Source organism: Coturnix japonica, chromosome 7 (assembly GCF_001577835.2).
Source record: "Coturnix japonica isolate 7356 chromosome 7, Coturnix japonica 2.1, whole genome shotgun sequence".
Lineage (NCBI taxonomy): Eukaryota > Metazoa > Chordata > Aves > Galliformes > Phasianidae > Coturnix > Coturnix japonica.
Window position 1 is genome coordinate 15,196,575 of NC_029522.1, and position 25,383 is coordinate 15,221,957.

The 25,383-nt window shown below is 43.6% G+C and overlaps 1 protein-coding gene across 1 annotated transcript in view; it reads left to right on the forward strand.

Moving 5' to 3' along the window:
• OLA1 (Obg like ATPase 1) overlaps nucleotides 1–1,894 on the forward strand; it is an 82,182-nt gene extending 80,288 nt beyond the window's left edge. The window contains exon 11 of the mRNA XM_015868445.1: nucleotides 1,369–1,894. Within this exon, the coding sequence (XP_015723931.1) occupies nucleotides 1,369–1,470 (102 nt within the window). The 3' untranslated portion in view covers nucleotides 1,471–1,894. The remainder of the gene's footprint in view (nucleotides 1–1,368) is intronic.
• Nucleotides 1,895–25,383: the final 23,489 nt, after the last annotated feature.

The following is a 25,383-nucleotide window of genomic DNA, read 5'->3' on the forward strand; positions in this document are numbered from 1 at the left end:
AATATTTGTTGTCTGAGCTGTTGTATCTGAAATTTCCTGCAGGCTAACATTGCTGGTGACATTTAAATAAGGAGTGACAGCGACAAGGTTATTGAGCCTCTAAATTCCTAGACAGCAATATGGGGAATACGTTGCTTTACAGAGCAGGCTTTGTGAAAGAAAGGTGTCTAAGTTAACTATGTACCATTAATCTGATCTGTTCTACTGCAACTAAGGTCATTAGTTAACAGCTTTCCTGTAATGGGATCTTAGCATGCCACCACTGTGATAGTGTCATTGAGAATAATGGCACAGTGAGGTCTTGCATGGAAGCACTTTCTCCTGCGAGAGAAAACTTCAAAACAGGAATGGTTATTGAACTAAAGCAGAAGCTCTCAACTTTTCCATATTGTAGATCACTTTTCAAGATAAATGCTGCTGTAGACCACCTCCCGCCCAGTCTGTCAGTCCTAATGCTGCGGCTTCTCTGTAGCCTCTGTAATGCTGGGCTTAATTACAATGAGATAAAGACAGGAAAGTATAATAATAAATTCTAATGTGGAGTGCGATGATTCTTAATAGGTTCCTTACCTATTTTCTGCTCTCCTCAAGTATAGCATCTCCATAACGAATTTCCTTTTCATGTCTTTGGTCTCTGTGCCATCCCCTCTATCCCGGTTTCACAGCCTATCTCCTCTTACATCTGCCCTTCTGATGTCTGTACCATAAGCAAATTTGTTCTAAAGGAAATTCTGATGGAAAAGAGTGCATTTCAAACTCCTCGGCCCTTCGTTATCTGGGCGCCAGCAGGCGAGGGCCCCGCTGGAAGCTCATGGCGTGTGCAGCTGTGACCTCCTCACGCAGTGGCTCTGGCAGCTGGGGCTGGTCCATGGCTGGAAGCTGCTCCAAAGTTGGTGTGTGAGCCTGGCCGCTGCCGGGCATTGTGCTGGGCATTGCTCCCTCCTGCAAGCCTGGTTCAGCTTCCTGCCATCAGCACTGGCCATCTGAAGGGCTGCTTGGATGAAAAGGAGGGAAGCCTAAAAGCTGGTTTAGTCTCTGTTATCATAAGATTTTCCAGGGTTTGTGTTCTTGTGCGTTCCAGTTCCAATATGGAAATGTTTCACATTGACGGCGTTATGAGATGGAAGGTACTGACATGCCATCAGTTCAATGGTTGAACTATTATTTTATGTTCTGTGTGCATGTGAAACCAAATTGTGTCAAACTGGGCAGTACTGTGACTGTTACTGTGACTATCAGACTCAGAAGCTGAAGCTACTATTATTATTGCTATTTTTTTTTACACTGTGTTTAAAAACTTACAGATAAGAAATGCTGTAAAATGTCTAATGAAATAACCAATATTCCTTTTGTCTGTCATATTTACAGGCTGCTGGAAAATACAGGCAACAAGGCAGGAATTACATCGTGGAGGACGGAGATATTATCTTCTTTAAATTTAATACACCTCAGCAACCCAAGAAGAAATGAGTATCAGACGTTGTTCGTTTGCTCAGAAATAAACTGTGCTGCTTCAAAAAGCATATGAATTTTGATTTGGGATGGAATATCTGGAAACAAAAAGCATCCAGTTTCTACCTAGGGAACCTTCCCCTCCCCCAGTGAAATCATTCTTGTTTGTTTTGAATTAAAATACGGCACCTCCGGTGAACATGCAAGTTCACTAAATGTGAACAGCTTTGCATTTGAAACGATTAAGACCCTACTCCAAATTGTAGAAGCTTTTCAGGAACCATATTACTCTCATGATACTTCATTAATCTCCATCATGTATGCCAAGCCTGACACGTTTGACAGTGAGGACAATGTGGCTTGCTCCTTTTTGAATCTACAGATAATGCATGTTTTACAGTACTCCAGATGTCTACACTCAATAAAACATTTGACAAAACCAGCCTTGGTGTGTTTGGGGATGTCTGTATTGACTGACTGTGGTGTGCTGAATGCGATACGGCACCTGGTGGATGCTGATTACAGAATTTTAAGACGCGTATGATACAGTAACTGGCAGTGTGGGGCAGCTGCAATTGTATCTTGAAAGTGAGTCTTTCATGGGAATCAGAAGATTAGGATGCCGATGATTTGTCTCCAAAAAGTTAATGAATTTGTCGATGGACATTCACTGCGAGATGATAGCAAGGATAATAAAAAGGATGCAACGCGAATGATTTTTACTGGAGAGAGCAAATGTAGAAAAATCATGCTTTGCTTTGAGGCTGTGGCCTTTTTTTTTTTTTTTTTCTCCAGTCATTTTTAAACTATTTCTTTCTTGCCTCGAGATTATTAAATTGTGGAGGCTGGAGCAGCGGTGCCTGATGTTGTGTGTTGTCCTCTCGGGTCAGGTTTTCAGGCCAGTGGAGGGTGACACAGATAGTGTTGTGAAGGGAGAGGTCACGCTGTGCTGCAGGCAAGTCGCTGGGCTGACAAAGGCTGCAGATAGGAGTGCTTTATTTCCCCCTCCCCCTGTTTAACCACGAGGGAGAGCTGGCCTTTTTGGGTAACACAGAGCAAGTTACTAGGAAGAACAAGCTGATAGGATTGCCCTTGGTTGCAGCATGCTTAGTGTATTTAAAATAGCCTGATGATTCTTTCAAGTGCCTGTAGTGTCAGTGCGGTCTCAGCTGGGGGAGATGCTGGTGTTGCTCTTCACTTAAAGCTGTGCCAGGGCTCTTGCATCACTGTCATAAATCTGCTTGTACTTAGCTTTGAAAATCCACTGGTCCCCCTCTGCATTAGCACCAAGCATTGTGTAAAACGGCAAGGCCAAAGGGAAGCAGAACCTGCCCCTTTCTGTGGGACATCAGTGAGGTGGTGGTCATGGAGAAGAGACTACAGAGTTTGCATCACAAGGAAAGGTGAGCGAGAAATGGAGCACTTGTGCTGGGGGGGAGGGGGGAAGCCACCTCTGCTGCTCCAGTACTGGCTGGAATGGGTCATGTTGTCTGCCCAAAGCTGGCTCTGACTTCTATAATGTACCTGTGCCCCTAATTATGACTTAAAAATGAAGAAGTTGTCAGGAAGGATCGTGCCATTAATTGATTCCTTCATATCGTAATTGCACTTAACAAACCATATTTGTTTAAATTTGAGCATACGTACTTTGCAAATCCTCCCTGTTCTATAAATAAAAGTAGATGAAGATTTAACCGTGTTATCCTTGATAGCAGAAGTGTTGCATGTTATTACGGTACTTGTTTTGCCGTGTGGTTTGACACAGTGCTGCTCCTGCCAGCTGTGGGTGCGACAGCAAAACTGTGCTCTGAAAGAGCAGTGAGTGTGGCAGTTGTCAGCTTAAATGTTTTCTGCTCAATTTTAATGTTGTGAACTCACAGAGGATGAAAGGAACGGGCGGGTAGCGGGGAGAATCATTAGAAGTTGGTAACTGTTTAAATGTAATATTTGCTCCTTTTAATTCTTACTCTCCCAGTACTAATTCCATGTGTTTGATTCTGCTAGTCCTACCATTTTGCTTCAATTAAACCAGGACAGACACTGCAGGCTGGTCAGGCTTTGGAAGTTTTGAAGTAAATGCTGTGTTTCCAGGCTGTCTTTGAAGCAGTTTTCTTGGCTTCTATCTACAGGTAGTGCCAATTCTTGCTCTATGAGAACAGGCACATATGGCAGCGTGTTGCATATTGTGAAATCAGTTACATGTGCGCTCTTGCTGCCATAAGCAGATGATGTGGTACGTGCCTGCTCATCAGAGCTTGTTACAGCTCTGTGCAGTTGCAGATTGCCTGTAGGATTTTATTTTCTGCATGCAAAATGTATGTGTTTGGCTCAGGAAAACTTTATAAACCAGATAGGAAGTAAAATCTGCTGCTATTGTGTGAGCACATGCGGTGCAGGAGTTGACAAAATATATCTGAGCATGGGACATCACGTGGGGTTGAGGCACAGGCATCTTCCTGCTTTGCTCCTTGGCTTTGAGCCCCGCGGGGCAGGAAATCTGCACAGCAGGAGGAGTTCAGATGGTTGAGGTTATGTGTGGGTATGTCTGAGTGCGGATGGGTTTCCCTGGGGATGCTGATGGCAGAAGCTCTGCTTGCAATGGCCGCAGCTCTGTCCCTGTTCACCTGGGCTGCAGCACAGGAGGAACCAGGTGTGGTGCGTGTGGGCTCTGTGCAGAGCTGACCCCGGGGCTGCAGGTCTCATGCTGCTGAGGGGCCTGGCAGCTGTCCTCTTTCTCCTCCCCTTCCCTCCTCCCTTTTCTGGCAGCAGCACCACCAGCTCCAGTACCGTGTCTGATTTAAGGCTGGGCTTGAAAGCGCAGAACTGAATCACTGCATTGTCTGTATCTCTTGTCCCCAAGCTATTGGGCTGTGTCTTAGTGAGCCCAGAGGCCGTGGCAGTGCTCAAGGAAGGTGGCAGGTTTGTGAGGGGACCTGGGAGAGCTGCCTGCGTGCACCTTATGGCCAAGGACACGGAGAAGAGCAAGCACTGTGCAGCCCCAAGCTTGGTTCCTGATCCTTAGAAGCAAGGACAAGGGTGAGGCGTATGAAGGCATCCATCGAGTTGTATTGATGGTAAATATGCATCAGTTTAAAGGTCAATGAGGTCCTCCTTTTTGGCAGTCAGGGAGGCCGTTGTCCAGAGCTGGCCCCAGCCAAAGGGTGTCCACTGCTGCAGAAGGGCTGTGCTGTCAGCAGGGCAGCAGCAGGTGGAACTTTTGCTCACCTTTGCATGTAAAGCCTTTTAGCTGCCAAAGGGTTAAACTTCTGAAATGTGAATTGTGTGCAAAGTAGCCCAGTTTGGTTCTAAATGCTGCTTAAGTTTCAAAGCACAGCGTTATTGGAGGTAGCAACAGTAACATCAAACAGCCTCGATAAGATCAACAAATTACTAAGTATAATTGTTTGTGCTGGGGTGTGTGCGAGGAGATAAATAGCTCATAAATTAAACACCAGTGCCTGAGGGGAGTCATTCATGGATTCAGAGCTGTCCTAACACTCTCAAGCAAAAAGTAATTTTCTCTTAGTTCGGTAATTATGCAATTGCAGATCTGAGATCAGCAATCAAGGCGAGGTTTGCTTGCAGAGTTGTAGGTTCCTTTGACTAGTGGAGCTTCCCACCCCTTCACTAAAAGCAAAGTTTTTTTTACTTGTCTCTGTAGTGCAAAACATCCTCACTGTTCTTCAGTGGGATAATTCAGCCTTGCACTAAAAAGGGATTCGAATAGGCGAGGGGTCAGTTTTTGCTGTTACAGACGAGCAGCATTCTTGGCTTTAGTAGAGCAGTACCAGTCCATGCTGGTTGAAAACCTGGCTCCCAAACTTTAGGGGCATCGGCAGCCCCAGTCGCTGCTGCCAGGCCTGTGCCTCCTCCGGCAGCACCTGGCCCCTTGCTGTCTGCTGCGCTCCTGCACTCAGTGGGGATGTCAGAGCCCATCCTGCCTTATTCAAAAGGCCTATGAGGATCCTGGTCTAATCAGAGCGTTCCCGAGGACAAGGAATGTTAATGTAATCTGTCATTATAGCAACATCATCTTCATCTGCTTTTGTTTACTAATGTTTTGCCAGCCACTAAATATTTTTCTACTGAATTCAGATAGGCATCACGCTGAGAATCTGTGTTTTTGGAAATGCTGTGTAACTCCCACTGCTGTTGGTAAAACATCCCAGAAACAACTGGATATAGGTGTCCAAGGAGTCTTGTGGTATGTGAATAATTCAGAGTAAAGATGGAAAGCCCTTGGGCTGCATTGAAAACAGTGTGGCCAGCAGGTCAAGTGAAATGATCCTGCCCCTCTGCTCTGTGTTGGTGAGGCCTCACCTGGAGTACTGCATGCAGACATGGAGTCCTCAGTACAGGAGAGACGTGGACCTGTTGGAGCAGGTCCAGATGAGGGACACAAAAAGCATCCCGGGGATGGAACACCTCACCTATGAGGACAAGCTGAGACAGCTGGGGCTGTTCCGCCTGGAGAAGGTTCCAGGAAGGTATGATAGTGGTCTTTCAGCATCTGAAAGGGGGCTATAAGAAGGAAGGAGACAGACTCTTAGAAGGGTCCATGATGATGGGACATGGGGAAATGGTTTCAACTAAAAGAGGGAACATTTAGATTGGACATAAGGAAGAAGTTTTTTCAATAATGATGGTGAGGCACCGCAACAGGTTGTCAGGAGGGGGTGGATGCCTCATCCCTGATGACACTCAAAATCAGACTGGATGGGGCTGACCTAGCTGTAATGTCTGTGTTCATTGCAGGGGAGCTGGACTAGATGACCTTCTAACTATGGATGAAAAGCTGGACATGAGCTAGCAGTATATCAGTGCTTGCGGCCCCAAAGGCCAAACAGTATCCTGGGCTGCATCAACAGAGGGGCAGCCATCAGGTCAAGGAAGGAGATTGTCTTCCAGCTTCTACTCTGCCATTATGAGGCCCAGCACAGGCTGCCCTGTGAAGCAGTGGGTGCCCCATTCCTGAAAGCATCAAGGCCAGGTTGGATGGGCCCCAAGCAGCTTGATCTGGAGGGGGCCAAGCCCTACCCATGGCTGGGAGGATGGAAATAAATGATCATTCAAGTCCCCTCCAACCTAAGCCGTTCAATGAAAGTCTGGAACCACACAGAGTACAGCTCTCATGGGATGCTCCAAAGATACAGTAGACAGGTAGAAATAAGACAGGTGCAAAATTATTGCACAAAGTACAGTCACCTTCTCCCTTAAATAACGCTGCCTTCCTTGTGGTATCTCTGTCTTGATCCCAGCACTGCTTGGGACTTTGTCCCCAGGCACAGCTGCTGCCCTCCCTGCAGGCTGTCTCAGGCTCCCTGCCCTGATAGCTGGGGGTCAACCCCAGCAGATGCCATTTTGGGAACAGAAGAGAAACGTTTAATTTATGTTTACTATTTAGGGGGGGAAAAAAAAGCTGTGAGCGTGCTCTTTTATTCCAAAATAAAAGTGCTGTAATGACTGGAGCGTTTAGCGCATTGGGGATGTCATTGTTTTCAATTACGTGCCATTCTGATGGGAGAGCACAGATTCTTAAGCTGAATGGAGATTTGTGCTGCAGCTATTTGTGCCTTTTAAAACATTTTCTTTACTACTTTAAGAGAAAACTGTAAAATGGCAATAATGACATATTATTACAAGTAAATTACACTGTAAAATAGCATTAATATTGCAGTTGAAACCTAGAATTTGAAATAAGATGGAAATATTCATTTGCACACAGCTTTTGTTCTTATCAAAAGTGATTTGGATTGGGAGCAGGATTTGCACGGTGCTTGATGCTTGCTGGCCTGACTGTGCTGCCTGCCCTTTGCAAAGGGAGATGCTGCATGGGGGAGGCCTGCAGGGAGAGCCCTCCAAGGGTGGCAGGGTTGGCTGTCTTCAAGTGCTGCACTGGCACAGTAGGGTAAGGAATAAAGGCAAACACATTGCCTTTATTTCAATGTCATCCCTTTAAGTAGATCTAAGGTTGCTCTGGTAGTAGATCTGCACTTCAGTCACCTCTCTTGGTTGCTCTGCCACCACAACTTGCTCGTGTCTGTTACTGTCTTTCAAGTTCAGGGTTCCATTCTGTGTGCAGCTGAGATGAGCTCCCCAGGGAGGTGGTCATGGTTCTAGGCCCAGCACAGTCTGGAATACATTTAGGTGGTGCTCTCAGACACAGGGATTTAATGATCCCAGATGGAGCCAAGAGTGGTCCTTGTGGGCCCCTTCCAGTACAGAAGTGATCATCACGTGGGATGCACTAAGTTTCTGCTAATAGAATATAGTGGAGGGTCATTGGTTTTGATATAATAATTCTTTGCATTGGTGAAACGTCTCCCTCGCTTTCACGGCACATCTGTGCTCCCTCCTGTTTTGTTGCCTTTGGGTATAGGAGGGGATGTAGGAATAGATGTTCTTTGATGCACTTCGAAAGAAACAGCCCTCAGCTGGTCAAGTAGGTTTTGAAAATAACATTTCAATGCATTTTGTCCAAGTTACCTCATCATAAAAATGAACAAATCAGCAAAAATAAGCATGAGAAGTCCTGAGATAATAGACAGAAAGTCATAGAACCCTCTGAGTTGGAAGAGATCCTGAAAGGTCACCTAGTTCTTGTTTTTAGTTCTTGTCTTCCGCACTGGGAGAAGACTCTTCGTACTTCATATCTCAAGCTGAAACAAACAAACAGGAAGACAATGAATGTCTCATGTCTCAGGTTTGGTTTGGACGTGATTGGTCAGTGCGTGTAACTTTAATAATCCTCCTGTATTCAGTGAAGTTGTTCTGAGCTTAAAGCTACATACAGGCTTAAGTGTTCACCTAAAGAGCAGTCCATTTTTATAACCAAATTAAGGATATTTGTATTCTAAGTCTTAGTTATTCTGGTTCCATAGATTGGGATCAAGGATGATTTTCAGGGAGAGAATCAGAATAACTTCATGCATCTTGATGATCTGAATATATATTTTTAATTTGATACTTAGCAATGATGAGTTGGGTATGTGGAAAATGTGTTGTAAATGTTTTAATTTAGTAGCATTCCTGCATACTTAAGGACTTGAGGCTTTTGCTCATTGGCCAGATTTATGAGGCTGCAACACCAACCATGCGTTTGTGCTCTCACTTCTTCATAAATCCACGGAAACTTTTCAGGAAAGTTTTAACTACAACATGTCGATGAACTATAAAGAAAAGGTTTATTTTGTATATACCCTCTTTACCTGAGGTCCACAGTTAGGTTCTGCATTAGAGCTTCTTGCTCTCATGTGCTCAGTTTGTGCTTTTGATCATGCCACTCTTTGCACAAAGCGGAGAGAATTTCTGCTTCATAAAGAGGAAAATACAGACGGGTTTTGAAGTCTATAGAAATGCATGTTTGCTCTTATTTTTGAGGCAGGGGAATGTAGGGTTTAACATCTCTACAGTTCTTCCTAGGTCTCTGTGCAATTAAAGTTTCCAAAGAGGACTTAATGGGGAAGAGAAATCATTTGGTTGTGGTGGCGATGGTGTACTCCATACGTTTTTCTTTAAAGGCTGTACATCGATAAAAATAGTAAGTAACCGAGTCTACTCATAACAGCTTCATCTTTAAGTTCATGCAAGTTTAGGGAGCTGTAAGTGACTAAAAGGATGAGTGGCTTAAGATTCACTGAGTGATACTGCAAATACAAGGACTGAAATACCAAAGGAGTAAAGGATATATAGACCTTTGCCCATTACATCAAGAAAATGAAAAAGTTAGGAAGGGGGAGGGGGATTCCTGTGTTATATTTTTCAAGTCCTACTCCAAAAGGGGTAACCAGCCCATTAGTATAGGTGCCAGGAAGCTCGCTTTTGTGACATCTCGCCAAACACACCTACTTTCACTGGACCACAGAAAGATCAATCCTGTCTGAAAACCACCCATTACCTAAGACACCTAATTTATATTAGAAGCTCTCTAAAAGGCACTGTCTGGCCCCCAACCTCCACTTCCAATGATAAAGAGGATGTTTTACGCCGTATGTGACACTTAATCAAAACGGATATTCTTTAACAAACCCTTAACCTCTACCACACAGGAGTCATATGAGGCCAAGGGACAAGACACAGATCCAGCTCAGGGTGGCATATCCTTTGATTAAGATGATACAGATTTCCCATTTTTATCAGGGTTACGGATTCTGGATATATCCCTTTTTGATTTGTCAGCATTAAATTTCAGTAGAGGTTCAAGCCAAAGAGAGACCAAGACTAGTTCTGTCTTCAACTGTGTATTAGGAGATAATTTCTCAGAATCCTCTGCAGTAATGATCCTCAGATCTTCTGATCTTTCTGTAAGCAAGTTTTTTTTTTTTTCTTTTTTTCTTTTTCTGGGAACCTGGATTTAAACTATGGCACAAACCTTGCTTGCATCTGGGTCCTTTCTTAAGGAGGAGTATCTAAATACACTTATTCTGCGAGCCCCGGAATGGACCTTTTTTCCTTCCCTCAGGTCTTTTTCAAAGAGACAAACCTTCAAGTGAGTTCTTTCACCCTCCCTTGGATTTCTGGGGCAGGAGGTTTTACTTATGGAGTATACAGTACTTCAGATGAGCATTGCAAACTTCAGGGGGTTAGATGGTTTTCACTGCCTGCAGTACATTGGATTCTCAGCACAGTCTGCTTTACTCCCAGGTGGTTTGTTTTTTTTTTGCATAACTCCTTGTCCTAGGGCTTGTATGTGTCTGATTTGGGCACGGATACTTCTCTTAAATTCCCTGATCCAGGGGAAAGTTTGGCTTGCTTCTCCACCTTCCAGTCAAGGGTTTAAATGAGGGGGATTGCGTTTTGTTAGGAATACAGATCTATGGAAATAAGCGCTACTCATTATTACTTGAAGGTAACGTGCTACTTGATTGCTGCTGGGAAAAGGAGGAAAGAAGGCCATGTTTGAGCTGTCAGATGGATGTTCTTAAGCATTGTAATGGCCCGTGTGTTCTGCACGAGAGTTGCCTGGTGCAGACTCAATCCTTTCAAGTGTGCGATACCCTAATTCAGCGCCTGGAAGTGATTTCTGTTTAGGCTGCTTTCTTTTTTATGATCGTTACTAATATATTTATAGGAAAAGCTCCGTTTGTGAGAACTGCCTTTCCCCTGCAGGAGCAAGGAAGTCACTCCCTCCTCTTGGAGAAGCCCAGATCATCTAAAACTTTCTCTAGCAAAAGCAGAAAGATTTTGTGTGCCTCCAGGATTCCAAGGAAGAGAGGTGAGAGAGAAGCGCTGATTTTCAGAACTTTCAGGCCTTCCTGTTTTTATTTTTATTTTAACATCATAGAGGGAAAAAAAGGGCAATGTACATAGATCACTTTTAAGAGAGAACTTCAGTCTGAGAGAGACCTGTAATCATGTCGTATTATCTTTAAAGGCAACTTCTGTTTCATAAATGCAAAGCTGACAGGCAAAAATCTGGAGGACTGGTTCTAGTTTATGGCATATCACATACATCAAAGGTCAGTCTTTTATTCTCCTGTCCTCAGCTTTTTAAAATCTCTATTAATGAACAGAAACATATTCAAGGAGAAAGACTGTGATCTTAGCTGCTTGTTCCCAGCTCTTTACCCATCTTGACTTCTTAATCAGAAAATTAATTGGGCCTTGAGATCTTAGTTTTTTGCTAAATCTCCGCAGATCTAATCAGGGTGTTCTGCTGGAAGCAATCTTTCACTTAAGATTTCATAGCACTGCAGCAAGAGAAGCCACACCATTTCCTGCATCAAAACTTCAAAGCTGTGGTTGCCTTTTAAACTAAGTATGTCCAAAGGGTCAGTTCTCCACTCTTTGCTCTCAGGGAAGACTCTCCCTTGTTTCTGCTGGTGGTGAAGCTGCTCTATTGCAATGCAAATGAGTGAATTGCCAGGGTGTGAGGCAGGACGCTGTGTCCTTGGGTGGGCGCTGCTGGCAGCGTGGAGGCTTTCTGAGTTCCTGGTTGAGCCAATGCATTCTGCATCATACATGGTGGGACAGGCAGCTGGTAGGGAGTTTTTAGCTGAAATGGAGGAAAGCAGAATTTGGTAGCTCCGTGGTAAAGCTGACCGTGTCTGAAACAAGACAGTAGCATGTGGGATTTTTACTGTGGTCGTTCAGCTTCTGCTCCAAGAGCTTTTTGTCCCTCTTGCTTTGGGTTATTAGTTTGATCTGCAGTGCTGATCCATATTGACTACAAATGTCATTTCAATGTGTTTTAAACATAAAGAGATTTTGTGAGCTACTGCATGGGCCAACACTGTAGCACCCACAGCAAATCCTTCTGCAGTGGTGGATGCTCCCCAGTGTGCCCTCCTTGCCCCAACAGCTGTTGGGGTTTGAGACTCGCATTGCTTTGACATTGCACAGCCGTGAGACGTAGTCTGCCTTACCTATAACTGCACTTGCTTGCCTGTTACGTCCTGGTGAAGATTTTTGTTCTTGGACTACATGGGAGGGTAGTTAATGTTTCCAGATCTCAAGCTTTGCTTTTGCAGAAGTTTGGCTCCATAGTTCACAGGACAAACATGCCTCTAGGGGGCCAGAGGGCTGGATTAAGGCATTTAACAGCTTGCTCAGATTGACTTTCCATATGGGGTCAGTTAAAAACTGTGCAGTCCCATGGCAAAGTGCCAGGTTTATGTTTGATTGGTACATCTCAAAGAGGTGTATGAGTGATGGGGGAGGGAGGAATGGTGGGTTGTTGTTGTTGGCTTCATTTTAACCCCCAAATTTGTCCCCATTCTTAAGTGAATTGCTGTGTGATGGGATCACCTTGCTTGGCAACACCAGAGAAGCCCAAGGCCCATCTTGTGCTCCTTCAAGTGGAAATCAGCTCCTGCTCTCTGGATACAGAGACCAACCCACTGCACTGCTGTCCCATGGCTTCTGGCACGTGCTCCCTGCTTTGCAAGGGAAATTGAAAGAGGTAAGAAACCCAGCACCACCTGTCTGTTCCAGCAATCTCAATACCATCCATGGAGCTTGGCCTTCTGTTTGTATTCACAAACATTAATAAAGAAAAACAACTTTCATATTAGCCCAGAAAGCAAGCTGGAGCTCATTATAGCTGCGTGCTTTATGGGAACTTTAAAGTGGTGAGTATGAGATACCTGTTAAAACTTTAACAGAGTGTAATTAGATCCAAGTTGCCTGTTTTCTGAAAAACATATTGCATTTTCAGCCCTCTGATTAGGCTCTAATAGCGAATGCTGAGAGCTTTGAGAAAATTCAGGAGTTGAAAATACAAAACAGCTTGTGCCACTGACTGTGAGAGGAAAAATAACCACAAGGCTGTGTGGAATGATGGTGGCAGGCCAACATCACTATTTAGAAATCAAATCCCAAACCCGCTGCTTGGAATCCCAGCAGCTTATTGCAGGTGCCTGGATTACCACAGGCTTTGCCAGTGCCTTTTTGGGCCAACACTACCTCAGTGATGGCACAAGCCTGTCAGGGGTTCAAGGAGGGCTGCCCTGCTCCAAGTACCCAAACCTGGGTTTGGGTGAGTGGCCAGAAATCTGATGGAACTGCTGTGGGAGGGTTATGGTGACTGGTGATAGCTGGGTTGGCCATGCAACTCTGGCCGTTTTTCCACTCATCCTGGGACTCCTGACCTCACGTTGCATAAAAATGCTCAACTAAAGGGGAGAAAGCTTCCTTTTGGTGGAGAAAACCAGGTGGATGCTGAATACCCATGCTATCAGTTCCCAGTTTGCCATGGTATCTTGGTGCAGAGGAGCAGCTGCCCTGTCCACTGTCCAGGCTTCTGGTTGAAGCATCATGCAACACTGGCTGCCCTTGTGCCAGGCCCTGTGCACCTGCACACCTTGAGGAGATGGCTGTGAGGATCTCTGAATCCCCACCACATGCTTCCTATCCCTTGCACTGCTAATTGGCACTTTTTACCCATTTTTTTTTTTTTTTTGCACGTGGAGTGTGTTAGTATAGGATAGGGTTATTATCAAATTAATTAGGAGCTTCCTCAATTATTCCTGCTGTGCCTGACGGTCTCTCCCCGTTCCCCCTGATGGGCTGATTGACTCCTGCCAGTGCCTCATTTCTGAACAGGGGAGCGCTGCTGCCGGGTGCTTGGTGGCAGCTGCATGGCCTTGTCTCCTCTGTGCTGCTTGCTGTCACCCAGCAAAACCTAGTGCCGATAGGAGCTCACACATAGCCAACAGGCTGCAAGTGGCTGCTCTGACCTCAAGGCAGTGTGATGGCTTTGGGCCTTTTCCCCAGCTCCTGGGAAAGAAGAAGGGGATGGCAGCAGTGGGTGAGTGACCCTGCTCCTTGCTCATGTGGGTCTCCAGGGATGGTCTGCTCCCTGGGGCTTTCAGAGCAGGATGGGCATTTAGACACTGCATCTTGTGCCACACAGACAGGCAAAGCCAACCAAGGCAATTGGGGTGCTGAGACTGGCTTAATTGAGAAATGAGCAGATAGCTGTGTGTCAGCGACTATAAAGCTGATTGGCTGAGCCTATTTTATTTTGGACTAATTTACAGTTGTTAAATGGATTTGGAAAAGCCTTAATAGTGGTTATTAAACTATTGACTTAGTCTGACGTGTTTGGTGTAGTAATCTGTGCTCATGCTTCTCGCTCAGAGGCTGCTGGCGCTGGGGCAGGTGTTGGTGTGTTGGCTCTGAGCTGGGCTCTGTGTGCAGCCCTCGTCCTGCCAGACAGGGTGGGACATCTGCACAATGCTTCTGATCTTATATGGATCAGAAGCTGTGCTTTCCTTAATTGTTGTTACAAATTCCCTGTCTGCACCTCTATCATCTACTATCTGTCAGCTACTGAACCTAGTTTAACTCCAAAAAGCACTCCCTTACAAAGAGAGGCTTTATTTTTCCCCACCTGTGTGGAAGTAGACTCATGTATTTTTCATGTATCTGTGCAACGAGTAACTTCATGTGCAGCACAGAAATGTTACACAGCCACCGGTACCAGCACAGGGCAAGCCGTGCTAAGACTGCAAAGTGGATGCTTTATGATGCTTGGATGAAACCCCTGCAAATGGACAAAACTAAATGCTTCCAATTCATCACATTTACTGTCCACAGGTGATGTATAGACTATTTTTATTTTGTTTAGCCTCTAATATGTTAACGGTGCTAAACGCTGCTACCTGAGTACCTGTGGGCAGGTGGAAGTGTGTTAGGAGGAGCTTTTCAACTCTCCAACAAGTAAGTTTGTGACTGAACACCAGTAGAAGTAAATTAAGAAGGAGGAACACTAAGCAGTCAGATGAAAAACAAAGAAGTCCAAGCAAAAAAAACAACAGTGCAGGAGCAGAGAGAAGAGCTGTCCTGAGGGCTTGAGTGAGAACTGAAACCATAGAAGTTGGGAACAGTCCCAAGAAAACTTTGGTTTTATTTATTATTTTTATGTAATGCATCTGGACATTTTTGCTTCCCTTTGCTTTTCTATCAACGGTTAGTGCTTCTACTATTTAAAAGACTGTTCTCGCTCAAATTGTGCTACAATTGGTTTCCAGTCTTAGACTTGAGAGGTATTTCTGTATTGTATATATATGAATGCACCTTGAAGAAACATATATATTTGTATATATGTGTAATATACATGCTAGACTGGGAATTGCTGCTTTTGACATGCTTAGCTATTGAATAGAATAATTCAATTTGACAGGGACCTTTAAAGACCATCTAATCCAACTCCCTGGCTATGAATAGGGATGCCTACTGATTGATCAGGTTTCTCAGAGCATGATCCAGCCTGACTTTGAATGTCTTCAAGGATGTATCTCCAACAGAAGAAAACAACACGACAGTTTTCTGTCACAAAACATAAAGTTTATGCACTAATGTAGGGGCTCCCTACATATGTATTTCTGAGCTGTGTAATACATCTGTATTTCCCCCCAAGCAACCTGTGAAGCAGCCTATGTGAGTGTGCAGATCTAGGTAGGTTACATTGGCTGTGAGAATTCATTCCCAGAAATGAACCTTTGCATCTCTTGGAACAGCTGGAGAGGCTCAGGTCCACTCAACCAGCTCAGAGGGGGCATGAGGAATTTGGTTTAGAAGCAGATGGAGTGAGGATTTTGTCAGTGGCAGAATGGGAGGAAAGCACTGAACTACAACTGTCTGAATGTGAGTATACAGTATCTGCGTACCTATTCTGATTTCAAACCATGAAAATCATAAATATGCTATCATGCAAGAGAGGCAAAGCGTATGCAAAGGTAACGATATCCCATTACTTCCCCTGTAGAAAAGAATTTCATAACTCATTCATACTCAATTGAATAAACGCTAAGATTCACTGCTGGCTGTTAATTATCCTTTACAAAGACCTGGTTATTGTGTTCAACCTTAGTAAAGGCACAGTTGCTATTGTAGCATACATAGAGAGAATGGTACCTAAGGGAGAGAGGAGGAAACAGGCTCGTGCAGAATTTTAACAAGGAGCGCTGTGTTGCACAGAAGGGATTTGTAGGGTGGGATTTTGATATAATGCGCTTCAGGAAATGAAGCTTTTTGAAAAGACAAAAACCTTGCTGCAACTCTCTGCATTCATGATATCACTCAGAATTTGAAAGACACCAGACACTTTAAAATTACTGTTATTAAAAGGAATTTTGATGATGACTTTGTATGAGTATGAAGTGGTAGAAGGCAGGAATTGGTCTGTTCGTAATCATACCAAGGCAGGTGTATGCAGGAGCTCATGAGGCCCATCTCCATGGGGTTTTTTAGGCGCACCTGGAGGCCTCCATCCAATGGCTGCTGTCTGCTTCCACATTGGCAGGGTAAGGCATGGAGGACTTATGGGAGCTTTTCCTGCAGTTTCCAGCATGACAGCACTGTAGAAGAGTGCCAGCTGGAACTGCCATCTGAGCTGGGTGCAGTGTTGAGCCACGAGGACTCACTGGACTTCAGAAACAGAAGGACTAGGAACAAAGGTAACTTCAGCGCAGTAGCTGAAGCCAGCTTCTCTCCCTATTGCTTTTTCTCATTTCTCCTCCTCTATATTCTTCTCCTCTGTACAGAGAACATGTGCTAGCTTGATTGTTCCAAAAGTGCTTGTTGAAAGGAGAGAAACAAAACAAAACATATAGTTTCTGGTGGAAATATCAGGAACAAGAAAACTGAATATACAAAGCTAAAATGAGCAGAAGTACAACTTCTATAAATATCAAGCATAGATAGGGATGAAGAGAATAGGAAGATGTTGATGGAAGTGAAGCAAGAATATTGGGGTAGGATACAAAACTATGAGACAAAATGTGAGCCTCTGGGCTGCCCTTCCCTGCATGGCTTGTTGCATGTGACTCTGGTAGCCCAGCAATTGCCTGCTCTCTAGTGCTTTGACAAAACTGGGAAGTCTTTTCCGTAGTTTCTTGTGGTTAATCCAGTGTAGTGGGTAAGAAAGCAGAATCAGAAGACCTGGTTCACTTTGGAGTTGCTTGTGTTGAAAGAGCAAGTCCTACCTAGGCTTCCTCCAGAATTCCAAACGTGGTCAGATTGCAGCAGTGAAGTAAATTTTACCTTCTAGCCAGCTGGTAGCTCTGTGTTTAGCATTAAATCCTTGCTGACTTTGGTAAAACAAAAACAACAACAAAAAACCAAAACTGGCAAGCTGAGAGATGCCTGCTGTTGGGTGGCCAGCGGGAGCTGTGGAGCATCTCTCCCATGGTGTGAACCACTTTGGTTTAGATCTGGTATTTTCTGCTCGAGTGGTGTACGTGAACAAGCAGGATCCCAATGCATTTTCAGTATTTTCAGCTTGGGAAATTCACAGTAAGGCTATTTTCTCTGTAAATCTTGTTGAGAAATTGGTTTTGGTGCTGTGGCATGCCCTGGGGGTAAAAGGGAAGTTTGTAAGTATTTCAGGGGTTTTAACAGTGTTACTAAAACAGCATTACTATCCCAATAGCTACTTGCGAAGTTCTTGTTTATTTAGGAATGACCCAAATCACATCTGTAAAACCATTACATGTTTAACACTAAAATATATTGAGGAGATTTTGTTAAGGATTTTCTTTTTCTGTTGATCTTTCTGATGAGTCAGAAGCTCCTTTTGGCTCTGACTTTTTTGACCCACAGCTGTTGTCTTCCAACTGCAACAAATGCACACGGCACCTTGTGGGGTCTTACTTGGAATATAAATGGAAGAACAACCCTTAGTGAAATTCCTTTAGAGATGTGTTGTGCTGCATCAGAGGAGCTGGGGTCTCAGAAGCGTGAACTAAAGCTGTTCTTCAGTTTCTGCAGGGGAGCAAGACTTGTCTTGTCTAGAGTTGCCTTCTAGGAACCACATCGGTAAAAAAGAGTGCTGGCTCTTCCCACTTTCTCAATTTTCAGATCACATTTGTCAGGCATATAGTGAAAGAATACTAAAATGTGTATACAAAGCTGGCAAGACAGGAGTGATCAGCTAGCCAGCGTCTAAGGGATGGATTTGTATTCGTGTCTCAGCAGTGCAAGCATAATGGTAATGTTCAGGCACTCAGGCAGAGCAATGATATGGGCAGTGCCAGGGCTGTGACCAGGGAGCAGTGACAGCTCGCTCTCCCTCCTTCCCTCCCTTTTTCCATTCATTCAACCAAACAGCTTCAGCACTTACTGCTGCAAAATGTTAAGTGCTGTGCTGTCTTGCAACAACCACATGCAACCCAGGTTACAGGCTTTTTTGGTATATAAAAAAACCATCTTGTTATTATGATGGTCTTCATATAAGTATGCTACTCCCAGAGAACATTTACCATGTTCTTAGGGCTCAGCTCACACTGCCATCAGACACTGCACATCAGAATTGTCCTTTTGCTGGCACAGCCTTCAGTTTCAGCCTGAGCAGTAGCTCATCTGGGCTTTGTCTTTACATGTGAGGAAAACACCAAGACTATTATTCTCTGCAGGTCATAGAGCTGTTCAGATGAGCTGGGGTATCTGGATGTCTAAGCAAATCTTACTGAAGTACAGAATGCCTTAGTGCTGTGGTACTAGTGGTTTTGTTTTTCACGTGTTGTCTTGCAATAGCAGAGGCTGTTTACTCTAGGGCTGTGGTTTCCTGATGCATGTTGTACCTTACCGTGGTTCGTGGTCACTCTGGTGGGAAGGAGCAGTGGAGCCTAGCTGGGATTGCCAGCTCTGAAGTGTTGAGCTCCCTCAGCAAAGCCTGCATGAGCCTGAAGCAAATAGCTTCTTTCCTGGAGGAGTCTGTTTGAAGAGGTAGAAGAAAGGGAAGATATATCCCTACCTGGAGTGTAGGAAAGAGCACTGAGAAAACACCTGAAAAGGGAGGAATCTAAGCAGGGCCAGCATTTGTGGTGCCAGACTTTGGACACACAGGATACAGGGTGTTTGGGCTGTGTAATAGATCTTATACTGGAGTAAAAGCAAGTAAATATGTTCTAAGGGCATGGGTGATGGGCAGAGATAGTAACTTACAACATGTGCAAGGAAAACACAAAGATGAGATCAGCTGTTAGGGAAGGAGAACAAAGACAGGGTAAATGTGGAAAAGAAATGAGGGAGGCAGAATAGGGAAAGTTATCCCTTCTGCTTTGACAGTTCAGGGACTAAAGCCGCTACACATTGCAAGCAATGGATCAGAAACGATATTTGTGTGAAGTAAACTGCGGTGACTTTGAGATCCAGACCTGTTACAAAATAGTGGCACTCTTCCTGGAATAGAAGGGGAAGTTCACATACTGGAGAGTGATAGTGGTATAAAAAGTAGTGGAAGGGAGGGCTTTATCGCTCTACTATTCATCTGTAGCCTTTCCATGATGGGAAATGTTACAAAAACTTGACAACTGTTCTGCTGTGCCTCCTGGGTGAGTGCATGATGCCCGTGGCACAGCCTTGTTGTGGGTCCTGCAGGGAGCCAGCGTGGGGCAAAGCAGAATGGTGAGGGCTGTGTCTGGAGCCCTAGTGGGAAAATAGACAGGAAAAGAGCTGGTAATGCTATTTCCTACAACAGAATGGCCAAATAGTGTAACAAGTAATTTCTGTAACAGCCAGATGTGACAACAGCAGGAGCAGTAACTAATAGACTCAGTGCATATGGATAATGGAATTTTACATCTTAGTTTTGGTCAGTGTTAATTTCTTCCTGTTCTTGGTAATGATTCTGTCAAATGCCTGTTCCCATCGGCAAATGGGTGTGCAATGAGCCACATTGGCAGCTATGTGTGTTTGTGAGGAGCTGGTTGTATCTCGAAAACCATCTGGAGGAGTAAAGTGAAGGTCTGCATGGCCACCAAGTCAGGCTGTGGGGGAATTTAGATTTAATTGTGTGCCATATATGGCAATGAGTATCATTGTATTTTTCAGCTTAGCTTTTTTCCAACAGTTTTAGGTACCTCATGTGGGGAAAGCAGTATCTTTTAAAGAATGTGTTCTATATTTGGTGATGATTTGAGGCACGAATGTGTCTGAAGGAAGAAGGCTTTTCAAGTGGAGTGCTGCTGGCTCAAAGGTTCCTCAGCAAACTCTGCCGGGCTCTGCCTCTGAGCCGGGTTGCCCTCTCCCTGGCCCGAGCCTTGAGGGATCAATTCGGAAACTGTTTGACACTCTGCACGATATTCTTCAATGGCCTCTTTCTTCTTTGGAAGAAAGATACAGGGAAATGACAGAGAGAATTAGCAACTTGGATGGGTGGGTGGCAAGGACTGAAAACTGTGCAGAGACAATTGAGAGGGGCACTGTCCCACAAGGATGCAGCTACTAACACTGCGCAAGCGGGTGTGAAAAAATTGGTTTTGTTTTGCTTTGAAGCACAACACAGCCTTAAATTTAAAAAAAAAAAAAAAAAAAAAAAAAAAAAGTAGAAATAAAAGTGGAAAAACAAGTTCTGAATAGGCTCTAATCTCCAGCCACTATCTTGGCAATAGCACTAGCTGACAAAAAATTGAGAATGGCTTATGTTCACATTCAGACTGAAAAGCACCTGGTTGTATATAATGTCCAGGGCTGTAATGAGACATTTCCTATGCACAAATGTGTGAAATGGCCCAATGTGGGGGGCTTGGCCAGGCAGCAACTCTGCAGTGGGTTTTGCAGCTCCCCTCCAGATACTGAAGTACCCAAGGGGATATCGAGCTGCTGTGCGATTTGGAGCCACTCCCACAGCCTGTGAGCTGGAGGGCCCACAGCGATGCCTTCAGTAGTTTGGCTTCTGCAGATTTACAGGTAGGTGGCAGAGGCAAAACTTGGGCTGGTGGCACCAACTGGCTAATTGTGAAAGCAGGGGTATGCGGAAAATCTACAATGGGATGGAAAAGGGTTTTCCAAAGAACAAAATGGAGCAGCGGACAAATAACTCGACAGTTATTCAAACCAGAGAACAAAGAAAAATGTTCTCTTTTTCTTCTTTGATGTGGGAAGGTGGTGACCTATTTCTGCTGTGAGCCCTGTTGTGTGACCTCTGGTGAATCTCTGGGTACTCCTGCCCATCAGATTCATGTCTATAAAATGGGGGTAATTTCTCCCATGATTAACAGAGACATTAGGAGAAGAACTTCCTTGGCTGTCTGAAGTACTCGCTACACTAGCTCCCATTCTTAGAATGAGTATCACTGAATTAGATAAGCCACGAGACAGCATTTCAAACAGTTCTGGAGCTGAACTGTGTTAGTATCCAACAAAGAGCAAATGTTTTATACTGGGAGATAAGGATATTTTGTTTCTTACAATATAAACATGAAAATATTTGTCTTTGTAGATTAGCTGCGGCAGTGAAAATATTTCTCATAATCACCAGTTGGGAGTTCTCAGACTGTTGATAGATCTGAAATGGTTTGATAGAAACTGCAAAGTAGGAGTTGAAATAAACACCAGATATCAGACAGGCAGAGGCCTTTTCGCTCAGGGAACAGCAGGAAGCATTGTAGTGAGTTAGAGACCTGGGTTCCAGATCAGAAATCAAGTGCGCATACAACCTTTAGTGCACAGAGCTGTACTGCCCTGGGGCCTTATCCCCTTAGGGAACTGAGCAGCCTTCTTGCTCTTGCATAGAATTAACTTGCAGATTTAACTGGTTTTATTACATGTTTTTATTGCATGTGTTTATGTTGAACTGTCCTACTATAGGAATTATCCTTCCTTTGGGAACAGAATGGCTCCTATGGCAGATTTCAGTGTCACATAAAAACAAAAAATGAAAGTCAATTTGTTAAAAATTTACTGCTTCGGCAAATGTGCAGTCCCAACTTCCTCTATATTTCTTTGAGTAAGGAATGACAGTAGAAAAGTGACAAGTGACTGCTTGTCCAAGTCCTCTCAGTGGAGGAAAATCAGGGACTGACAGTTACAATGTACTGAAAAGGATAAATATTTATTTTCCCGTAAGCATGCTAAATGAGAGCCAAGTTGCCTTGCTACCTAATGTTACAAAGAATAAAAAGTTTCTGGATGATATTTTTAGAGATGTGAATGTGCTCAGCAAAGGAGGAACTGAAGTGTGTGGTGCAAAAAAAGAGTTAGAGATGAAAGATGAGGTACTGAGACTAGAACATAAAAAGGAAGGCACTCATCCAGGAGGGTCTGTGAATGCTGCAGTAAAAGTTTGCCCCAGGTTGTGTGAGTGATAGGTGACAAACATGCCACTCTCGGCAAAGTAAACAAGCTTTGTCAAACACACTCTAGCTGTGGGTGAGGAAAGGCAACCAAGACACAAACACTGCAGGTAGTAAGTATCATTTTGAATGCAGAGTGTTTGCTGGTACAGCAATGTTCAGACTCCCTCTCTTTCTTTCAGTTTTCCTTTGGCATCCAAGAGAGACATCAGACAGCTGATACAGGTCCTGAGCAGAGCTGCCACCTGACTTGTTGCTGAATGCCAAAGCAAGCCCCTGTGTTTTACTTAGCACTGGTAAGTCAATGGACTTTCCTCACAGTCACTGCAAAAATAAGACAGCAATGGATTAGAAACCCAACTTAAACCCAACACAGACTCCTGTGAGCTGCAGAGCTCATGGCTTCCCTTGGGTGATCTCTTACTTGGATTCTCCCATGTCTAGCAGGCTGGAGGCTCTGATTGCAGTTTTTCCCTGTGGGTGGGTATTCATTACATCTTTCATCTTTATAGCTTTCCTGGTGTTTAAAAAGGGTTTAACTCAAGCTGCAGCGGGTCTCATCTCCCCTACATAGCAGTCTGTTTTCACAAAATGTATAAGAATGTAATTTTTTAGAGCTTTTTATTGCTGTCAGATGTGGTTAAAATTGGCTGTCTGTTCTCGCTCCCCCTTTCTCTTACGTAACACACAAGTATGCACATGCATGTATGTGCGCACGCATGCACACACACGGTGTTCATTAAATCTACAAAGAGAGAATGATCTCAAAAAAAGTTTGACTTTCTATAGGAATCCACACAAGGAAGAGTTGTCATATACATTGTTTTCCTCTGGGAGACAAAAAGCAGGAAGGTTGTTTGTTTTGCTGGGTTTTATTTTGGTGGCAGATAGAATATTCAATTAGCTCTCTGTTTATATATCGTGTTGCTGAAAATCTGGCCCTGCTGTGGCAAAGTAAAAGATGTAGTGAAATTCTTGTCCTGGAATTGCACTCTGATGCTACTGCAAGGCATCCAGAGTGAGCATTCAGTGCTCGAGTGGCCCTGCTGTGACTGGGGGGAATGCACAGGGAACTTTGTCTTGCAGTCAGATCCTGCCTCCATTAAATCTTCTGAAGTTCTGCCATGGATTAGAAGGCATTTTACCCTTCATTTGTAAGGGTAATTAGGTGATAGTGGAGTTTCTGAATTTTCCAACTTTCTGAGAACAAACTAATAGCAGCGATCCACTTCAATAATACAGATATTGAGGCGTGTGAAGCAATACATCAAAAAATAATTACGCTTATGTTAATTAATTTTTAGAAATAGGGAAGGACAGCTGAGGCACAGTACAGGTGTTGGCAAGTGTCTTTAGATTGGGAAGGCTGTCTAGTACAGTTCTGGAATGAAAATGGTTCAGAAGAACCACGAGTGACGTGCAGCAGGGTCTGAGAAGTAATGCAAATGATGAGATTGTCAGTGAGATGCAAAAAAGGCAACAAAGACGTGTGGGCTTTTCCAAAGATGACCATAGGAGCTGGAGGTCAATCAGCAGTTAAAGGTAACTGCTGCCATTTTATGTCAGCACCATCAGCACATTAATTGTTGTCATTATCAAGGCTCAAATGTATATCTTCCAGACTGAAGCTGAAATACTGATGATGCTTTTACTGAGGTGTTTCTTAATAAATTTTAAGTATCAGCTTTTTTTCCTTAAAGTTTTCTACAACTGTAACTGGAATTTCAAATCTCACCCAGGCTTTCCTTCCTTGGCATTTCTGATGTAGATCTCCTCCTCTGTGGTATTTACTGCAGGAAAAGAAAGTCGAACCTACATGTTACCACGGCCCAAATTTTACATTTTTACTTCTCTGTGCTGTGAAGACAGAAAAATCCACAATGAACCATGAAACTTTCCACTTCCTCTTTAAAAGTTAATAAGTTAAAGGCACCAACCTAATTTGTTCTGCTGCTCTTCATGCTCATGTCTACTTTTAATGACATTATGCTTGCAGCAAAAACCACAAAGGTTTTATATGCCACCGTGACATGCCAGAAAGTACGCTGAGCAACATGGGCTATTTGAAGGAGAAGGAGAACAGGTCGGGGGCCCAGCACCAATAGCCCTGAGAGCTGCCAGAGCAGCGGGAGATGCAGCTGGATTGTAGCCCCAAGCCTCTTTCTCCTAGAGGGAGCCACAGAGTCCTGTTTCATCTTGCTCTGGCAACCTGAATTCAGATTGAAGTGACAGTATTTTTAGGAATCTCTCATCCCTCTAAAAATATTTCCTTTCAGAGTATATAATTCCTGCTATTAAGTTTTCAAATTTTCAGTAAACATATGTGCATATATATATATATATATAATTTGCCACTCTCTTTCATTTCCACAAAGCCTAATTTTCTGCTATTGGTATTATTAGAAGTATAATGCCAAATTGGGAAGAGACAGAATTATGCCAGACAAGAAGTACATAACAAAACCCTTCTTTTTTCTTCTTTTTCAGGTGAATCTATATTTATTTCCAATCCAGCCTTGTGACAGGCTGTGGAGAAGGATCCTTACGGACCATATTACTGATTCTGCAAGTCATGGTTATAGATTTTTTTTTTCCACCTGAGCAGTTATCTAAAGGATCCTATGTTTTGCTTTTTCCCCAATTATTTCTGCAATTTAATCCTATCTGCTTCAATGACCCTGAAGGATAGGAGTTATGCCTAAACAAGGTACTGATGGGGTCCAACTCTATTATGTTTTAGGAAGCCTGAAAAATAGTTGTTTCTGATTTAAGTGAGGTGAAATGAAAGTTCTCTCTCTACAGTGACATTACCTGCTAAGTGACAACTTCTCAGCTCTGTGTGACTATCTGATATTTCTCACTGGCTTTCTTCAAGTAGGGGAGAGATCTGATGAATGTTTCCTCTTTGAAAGAAACAGATTTTATTAATTTAAAATGTACCTACGTGGAATAAGTTGCCAACTGAATAAAAAAACCACATCCACATTTTACAGAGTAGATATAACTATAGACTCTTTATTTGCAAGTACATACAAATAAAAACAGGACAATACAATTAATGGGGGGGAAAAAAGCTGTGCACATAGAAATTCTTATCTTTAGTTGCACAATTTAATGCTATAGAAATTAAAACCAGCAGAATTAATTTTCACTAACATTAAGGATAGCTCCTTTTTACTTAGTCAAATAATATAAAACTTCCTCATGGACTTTAGCAATTGGCACGATATACAAAAATAATGTGACTTAGAAGTTACAGTTGTAATGAATGAGGAAGAATTTCTGAGTAAAATGCAACCATGACTCTTCTCATCCTAATTGCTTAAAAAGATTGCAAATAAAGTGACTCGGCAACAAACAACGTATACGATGACTGCACTCACACACAGGCATGTGCAGAGCTTGGACAGAT